General features: G+C 39.2%; 1 protein-coding gene across 1 annotated transcript in view; it reads left to right on the forward strand.

Annotated features, from left to right (window-relative positions):
- Positions 1-2,843: 2,843 nt before the first annotated feature.
- opn8a (opsin 8, group member a) overlaps positions 2,844-8,933 on the forward strand; it is a 20,880-nt gene continuing 14,790 nt past the window's right edge. Inside the window, exon 1 of the mRNA XM_032543637.1 lies at positions 2,844-3,040. Coding sequence (XP_032399528.1) covers positions 2,968-3,040 — 73 coding nt within the window. The 5' untranslated portion in view covers positions 2,844-2,967. The remainder of the gene's footprint in view (positions 3,041-8,933) is intronic.

Raw genomic sequence — 8,933 nt, forward strand, 5'->3', positions numbered from 1 at the left:
TCGAGTTGCGTTCCTCTCATATTTAATTGTTTTTCCACATGGCCGCACGCCGGGGATCCAGCACGGTGCCGGAATACTTTCAGCCCTGCTAATTCGTTCATCCATAAGTACAAGTGGACCTTTGTCCCTCAAGCCTAAATGTTCCTAAGATATTGAGCTCACTATAAAGGAACGGATAGGCAAACAGACAGCCTGAGACATCATACCTCTGGCCACGGCTGCCTCCGGCCACGGTTGCCCCTGGAGTGGAGGAATAACAAAAAAAGACCATGGTACAATGCACAATTGATAAAACTCCTATTCTGGGCTGTTTGACATCTATAAGCTGTTTGATGCCTAGCATCTTTTCTCACTGGTACTAACAATGGCACACATAAAACCTAATACCTATGGCCACAGCTGCCGCCAGCGTAGACACGTAACAAAAAAACCCAGCATCTTTTCTCACTGGGACTAAGAAAGGCACTTCATCCAATAATACTATGAACCTGGAACAATGCAAACATATGCGTAGACAGAGCAAACCCTCTGTTAATCTCCATTCACTCTCCATATGGCTGAGTGTATAATCTCATAAGCCAGAATCGCAAATATCCCTAAACCACCCGCATTTAGCAATGAAAAATTATAACTATCAATAAAAACTTACTGTTACCCTGATGAAAAAAGTCCATCTAATATGTTGCTATATTGGTAGCTGACCAGTCACACAATGTCTCCCCTCTCGGATGTTCTCAGCACCAGTGGGAAAGGGGTATGTTGTAATTAAGTCTAAATCGATGACGTTTCTTTACAGGATAGTTCCAGTGCCGCTGGATGTGTTGGCATTCTATTTCTGGTTAACTGCTCCTCAGATCTCTAGCACGACAAAAAAAAAACTTTTGACCGTGCACATGTTCCACAAAAACAAGTTCCCTCATGAAGCTATTGTGCAGAGGCACCTTTGCTGCATCCGGTACTCTCCAGCCCAAGACAATTATGATTGGTTTAAAGAAATGCAAATAAACAAGAGCACGTTTTTCTCCTATCCAGGAATGTTGTGTGGACCATCCAGACCTTCCTTCGCAGTGCTGTGGAGAAAGGTCTGGCAATTAGGGTTGAGTACCAAACTCAGTACTTTTTTTAGGTACCGACCATATTACGTCGGTATACTACCAAGGATTATTCACTTTAAATCAAACGGTGCCCAATTTCTTGATTACAGCCAGATATAATATGAAACCGAAATCACGACACTCAGATCCACAAACCTGTGTCGCGGAGTGAGAAGGCAGAATCCTTCCCATCCAGATCCAATGCTTTCACATCTTTAAATTACTATTAGTATTAGTCCTTTTGGTGCCTTACTTATTATTATTATCTAATCGACGTTACTATTTCACTATTTACTATTTTACTGATGATTTCGTGGGTTAGCCCAGAGTTGTTAACCGTGGTCAAAAAATACAAAAAATAAATGAGCGTGTTGAACAATGTCGTAATCTTAAGTTACCCACCAAGAATTAGCTTTATAGACCTAGCCTTAGCATTAGCAACTTGCTTGTCAACCAGCACCTTAACAGAAGACACCAAAGCACTTATCCTCCTCGGTCCCCCTATAGGGTTGGGAGCAGAATTGTCCGTTACTGTTACCATTACCATTATTTTTATGTCTCATTCAAAACGAGGTGATGAACCACTGAAACGATATTGGAAACGATATTTGAAGGTACAAAAGAATCTTTGGTGTTGGATCGATCAAACATTGAATTCAATCAATATCAATAAAATAAGGTCACTGTTATATAGTATATAGTAGAGTATAACTGTCTCTCTCTCAGCTCCGTAAATAAATACTCTGTGAGAATGATATGTTCCATTTTCTCACACTATTCTGCTACTGCATAGGCCATTACGACACGTTACATGATCCAAGCAGTTACACCCTTAACTATAAACAGCTTTTTACTTAACAGACCGTATGTGATCTCTGACGTTTTCACAGCCCTTTTTACACATCAAGAGGTGCAAAGATCTCTTGGATAAATGTGGAGAGGGTGCAAGATTAAGAAGCTCCAAGCTGTATTAACAAGCGTCAAGAATGCCATTATCCCTGGAGTCAGTAGGCTACAAATGACTTTAAAATGTCCTCAAAACATCAAGGGAATTAGCAATATGCTGTTCGTATACAGCTTTCTAGTGTTAGATTAGATAATACTTTATTCATCCCACAATGGGGACGTTCCCTTGTGACAGCAGCAGTATTTCCACAGGGAAATCAAACAAAAAACAACAGGCAAACTACAGATAAAACCAATAAAACAGTTAATGTGGCTACTGAAATGTAAATTCAATATTATGCTCATATAGCCCATTGTTTGAAAAATAACAAAAAAAATCTTTATCTATGAAAAGCACATTGTAATCCATGTCGACCACATGCACTAAAATGAACCCACACGCACGAGATTATGCACACAATATATTCGTGGACAGACAATGGTCTGGTTTGTCCCATAAATCCCACCGGGTAAAATATTAATCCCATTTGATTGTGTCCTCAAGTCAATCTTCAATTAAAAGCAGACAATAAGCTTTTGTCCCTACTTCACTTTCCATTATTATTATTGTTATTATTATAAAAATGCTGCTGTATAGCCTAATTTAGTTGTAAGGCATTTGATTTATTAATGAATGTAACAGATAAGAAGCTTTCTTTTGATGAATCACTTTTGTGTGTGCGTGTGCATGCATGCATACATGCGTGTGTGTGAGTGTACATGTGTGTAAGTGTAAGTCGGGTGCATGTGGAGGGTTACTGCCGGTATAATAGGTGTCAGATGCTGCATCGGACCCAAAGAATGTGAGAGTTGACTGACGAGACTTTCAAAAATTCAAGGACTAGACTCGAGAACCTGTTCAAATTATTATTATTATTTTTCTGCTGGAAGTAATTTGTGCATTTGTTTGAACACTGAGTGGACAAACATGGACGATAAATACGTGTCCAAACTGTCCCCTACTGTTGATTTTTGTGCAGGGATGTACCTGGTGATAATTGGTAAGTACATTGCATACTTATTGACATCAGGGGTGGGGAAAAAAAATTGATTCTTAAATACATCGCGATTCTCTCTAGAACGATTCAATGCTCGATACTGATTAGTTAATAATCATGTTTTATTTTTTATTTAAATGTGTTGATTTTTATTTAAAAGTCTCCAGACATGTACAAATCAGAAAACAGAGTGACTGAAAGATGATGGATAATGGACAACAAATTAGAGTTTAGGCAAGAGTGCAGAAAAAACTAAATGGCCAAAAGGAAAAAAATAAGTTTTGTATTTATACACATGATCTAATGAGACATAGATCAAATAATTAGGCAAATCACATTTAGGTTGTTCATCTACTTTATCAAATTACATGTGAACACCTCATGTTTCATGTTCTAAGAAGCCAATTCTCCACCTTTAAAACTGAGCCTCTGACATGAAAGATGACTGTGAGAGAAGGTGACTTTCACAAGCATGGAATGACAAAAAATGTAATTAAAACTTGTGTTTGACAAATATGTATCAAAATCTAACAAACTCAGATTTACATGCATATATTTTAAAATCATATGGCCGTATAAAAATACATGGAAATGTACATAAAAAGGTTGCATCAAGATGCATTGATAGGCGCCGAGCGAATTCCACACCTAATTGACATGTATCCTAAGCTCAATATTTTAAGCTTAGCATAGATGTATTTTAGGATTCTGATAAAGTGGCACTTATTTAAAATGGCTGCAAGCTAGAAGCTAAGACCCATAAATCACTTATGAGGAACATGCACTTTATTACAGGGTTTCTGCAGGTTTCAACAAGTCACATTTAAAGACTTTTTAAGACTGTTTGAGGACCTTTATGAATGAAATTTAAGACCTACAGTGCCTTGCGAAAGTATTTGGCCCCCTTGAACTTTTCAACCTTTTGACACATTTCAGGCTTCAACATAAGATATAAAAATTTATTTTTGTGAAGAATCACCAACAAGTGGGACACAATTGTGAAGTGGAACGAAATCTATTGGATATTGAAACTTTTTTAGCCAATAAAAAAAAAGTGGTGCGTGCAAAATTATTCGGCCCCCTTGCGTTACTACTTTGTAGAGCCACCTTTTGCTGCAATTACGGCTGCAAGTCGCTTGGGGTATGTCTCTATCAGTTTTGCACATCGAGAGACTGAAATTCATTGCCCGTCGTCCTTGCAAAACAGCTGGAGCTCAGTGAGGTGGATGGAGAGCGTTGTGAACAGCAGTTTTCAGTTCTTTCCACAGATTCTCGATTGGATTCAGGTCTGGACTTGACTGGCCATTCTAACACCTGGATATGTTTATTTGGGACCATTCCTTTGTAGATTTTGCTGTAGTGTTGGGATCATTGTCTTGTTGGAAGATAAATCTCCGTCCCAGTTTCAGGTCTTTTGCAGACTCCAACAGGTTTTCATCCAGAATGGTCCTGTATTTGGCTGCATCCATCTTCCCCTCAATTTGAACCATCTTCCCTGTCCCTGCTGAAGAAAAGCAGGCCCAAACCATGATGCTGCCACCACCATGTTTGACAGTGGGGATGGTGTGTTGAGGGTGATGAGCTGTGTTGCTTTTACGCCAAACATATCGTTTTGCATTGTGGCCAAAAAGTTCGATTTTGGTTTCATCTGACCTGAGCACCTTCTTCCACATGTTTGATGTGTCTCCCAGGTGGCTTGTGGCAAACTTAGACGAAACTTTATGGATATCTTTGAGAAAGGCTTTCTTCTTGCCATTCTTCCATGAAGGCCAGATTTGTGCAGTGTGACGACTGTTGTGCCTATGGACAGACTTCTCCCGCCTCAGCTGTAGTTCTCTGCATGTCATCCAGAGTGTATCATGGGCCTACTTGGCTGCATCTCTGATCAGCTCTTCTCCTTGTCTGAGCTGAAAGTTTACAGGGACGGCCAGGTCTTGGTAGATTTGCAGTGGTCTGATACTCCTTCCATTTCAAAATTATCGCTTGCACAGTGCTCCTTGGGATGTTTACAACCTGGGAAATCATGTTGTATCCAAATCCAGCTTTAAACTTCTCCACAACAGTATTACGGACCTGCCTGCTGTGTTCCTTAGTCTTCATGATGCTCTCTGCGCTTTCAACAGAACCCTGAGACTATCACAGAGCAGGGCATTTATACCAGAGACTGATCACACACACAGGTGGATTCTATTTATCACATCAGTCATTTAGGACACACATTGGATCATTTAGAGATCCTCGCTGAACTTCTGGAGTGAGTTTGCTGCACTGAAAGTAAAGGGGCCAATAATTTTGCACACACTTTCAGTTTTTTTATTTGCTAAAAAAGTTTCAAATATCCAATAGATTTCGTTCCACTTCACAATTGTGTACTTGTTGATGATTCTTCACAAAACATAAAATGTTTATTCTTTATGTTTGAAGCCTGAAATGTGTCAAAAGGTTGAAAAGTTCAAGGGGGCCGAATACTTTCGCAAGGCACTGTATAGCACGACATCTAATTACAACGAAATGCATAGTCACAAAAGTACTTGCAAAGTAAATAAATGTATTCAAATTGAATAAAAGCAACACAGTAATAATCTGTACATATACAGCGAATTATACTTGGACTATCAATAACTAAGCAAGAACTAAAACACTACAAAATAAAAAAGAATTTCAATGAACATTAGAGGTAGCGTTACATGGACGTAGGAAAATTAAGACCTGTTTAAAATTATTTAAGACACAATAGAACACAATACTTCATTGAATTTAAAGACTAACATTTTAACGTGCTCATTTTATGCTCATTTTCAGGTTTATAATTGTATTTAGATGTTATATCAGAATAGGTTTACATGATTTAATTTTCAAAAACACCATATTTTTGTTGTACTGCACATTTCTGCAGCTCCTCTTTTCACTTCTTGTGTTGAGCCCTCTGTTTAAGCTACAGAGTAGACATCTCACTTCTATTCCATCTTTGTTGGTAGTCGTACATGCGCAGTAGCTAGGTAAGGACCATTACAGAAGCAGAGTAAGAGGGCGTGCCATGCTAGCAGCTAGGCGAGCATTATAACATGTGTTACAAAGTACATTCATTAAGGAAGTAAAGGCTGGACTACAAGAGAGCTGTTTGGAGCAGTTTGTTACAGTGTTTTCTGTCGTTGGTAAGTCCCTTTGGGGTGGACTTTGGGCTTTTTCACTTTGTAAACCTATAACCATATCCATGCTCAGCTAGCATCTCTGACTGCAAGTCTTTGCTCTGTCAGCTCTGATGTAAATAACCTAAAAACCACCGGGGAAAGCAATGCAAGTATTATTGACAGTCATGGCCACGCTTTTCAAGAGCTGGTGGTGAAGATAGCAGACATGGAGGATAGAAATCGGAGATGCAACATCCACATCGTCGGGCTGAAAGAGGGGTTAGAAGGTGCTAATGCTATCCAGTATCTCTCGCGCTCACTTCGTAAGTGGTTCCCGAATCTAGCAGATGTTCAGATAGAGATTATGAGAGCCCACCGAATTTACAGTGATAGCCCAAAAAAGAACACCATTACTAATCGCACGTTGATTTTCAATGTCCTCTGCTACACAACCAGGCAGGCGATCCTACAAGCTGTGCGGAGATCTCCCTGCTCGTCATTCAGGGCCAGAAAATTCGCTTCTCCCCAGATTACAGCAACTTTACGGTCAAGCAGCAGCAAGCCTTCTGTTAAACCATGGATTCAGCACGGGTCAAGGGTCTGGATTTTTCCCTGCTTTATCCGACACTACTGAAGATCAGAGACGGCGCCCAGTACAGAGCATTCACCTCCACTGGGGATGCTGAGGACTGTGTAGTAGCAGCAGGAGGAGGACTGGGCTGCGGCCCGTCCTCCTCCTCCTGCTGCTACTACGGCGGGGAACTGACGATTCGGATCCCGTCGTGAAGGGCACCGTGGAGGAGGATCAGGACTGAAACAACTGCCTGATGAACATGGATCGTTGGTTTGTCTTGTTCTCTTAATGCGTCCTGACTTTTGTTGCACTGTTGTCTGATATGACAGAGACTGTGTTTCTGAATGCTATGTTGACCTAGCTTAATATGGTCTACTCTCCATAGGGTAGCTGGACCACTGCTAGGCTAGAGTTTAGAGTTTTAGAATTTTGTGTTTTTTGTTTCCCCCCCTTCTTTACCATTGTTTCAATAGCTCAGCCACGCAAAAACAGCAAGCAAAACCAGTATTGCCAACTCTTTTCCAATGTAAATAGCAAGCACTAGCTAAAAGTCGCCATTTGATGGTTTTGCTCATTTGCAAATTTGTGACATTGTTCCATAATTTGCATTAAACTTAGTGGTCATGTCAGCTGAGTGCCAGCTACCCACGGTGCAAGAGGAGAGGGACAGAGACCCTGTGCTGTTGGCAGAAATTATTCTGAGCAACATGCATGGAAATGATTTACAATATATTACATATCTCGCTTTTTCCCTGATAGTCTGAAGTCGCTAAATTTGTTGATAGTTGCTTTTTAGAAAAAGTCGCTAAGAGCAGTGCTGGAAATGGGGCTCTACACACTGGTATTATGACTGTCTAAATGGGTTCATGTTTTTATGTAAAGAAGCTTTAGGCAACCTTATCAGAAATGAATATTTAATCACTGCAGTGTTATAGCCGTCATGGTAAGTCGTCTAGAGTTGGGTGGTCATAAATTTAAAGGGTTGTAAATTTACTTCTTCAAGTAAATTGTTCCACAGCAGTCAACTTTAATCAAATTAAACGTACCAACAAAATACTGGCTATTGATTATGCTGCATAGCTTGGTAAACCACTAGCCAGAGCAAAAACGTTCATGTAAAGCCCTGAATGTATGAAACAAAATGCATACAATAATACATTTGAAGTGCTATATTACCAAGACATGCCTATGAATATAAATATATCCACGACAGATGTGATGATTATATAATGCAACTGCTGAATTAGGGTAGCCTACAGGCACTTTTTTTTGGTCCAACTCTGCAACATGCCGGGGTCATAAGCACGTTTTACTTTTAATGGAGCAAGATTAAGCTCAGGATTAACTTTACTGTCCTATAAGGTGGGAAATTCGTCATGGGAACTTGGTCAGCAAAGCGGGAAGCTGATCTGAGACGCTGGTGGAATTACAAGCATTGAGTAGAGAGTCCGCGATCAGCTGCACCCAGTGGAAATTCAATATCTCTAGTTCAAGCAGAAATATGCAACACATTTAATAAATTATTTTTTTTGTATATAAGTTATATATTATTCATTAAACATCTGTAGTGCCCTATCTATGGAATCTGTGTTAATAATATGTATTAGTTTTATATTTATACATTTTATACGTATATAATTATTTTATTGGATATTTTCATGATTACTTTTATTAACAAAATACAATTTTCCATATTACCTAGAATTTGGCTGAATTATTTGGCAACTACAATCAGTTCTCGTTAATCCACTTGCTGTCAATTGATACATTCATTCTGCAGCTACATTTATACAAAATGTCCATGCAGTTGAGATAACTGTACCTAAGATACTAAAACCTGCAGAAACCAATATTTTTGGGATATCGACATTGAATCAAGTACTCAAAAAACACATTGTGTAATGGGGTGTGTGCTCATAGAGTGCACTTTGAGATTTCTTTTGAAACGTAAAGTGTATTATAAATAAAATGTATTATTATTATAATTTATTATCATAGCTCAGAAATCACAGCTCTATGACTCTATGGAACTTCTTTCAATACATTGTTCTGGTTTTAGTCTGTAATGACTTGAAATCACTTACCCAACACCTGACGCTGGCAAGTCACAGTTTTCCTGCATGGTACTTCAGTTATTGCACACCACAACCTCCTGATGAACCTATGTAGCACATGTCTACTAAAAAAAAAA

This window comes from Etheostoma spectabile, chromosome 18 (assembly GCF_008692095.1).
Source record: "Etheostoma spectabile isolate EspeVRDwgs_2016 chromosome 18, UIUC_Espe_1.0, whole genome shotgun sequence".
Taxonomy (NCBI): Eukaryota; Metazoa; Chordata; class Actinopteri; order Perciformes; family Percidae; genus Etheostoma; species Etheostoma spectabile.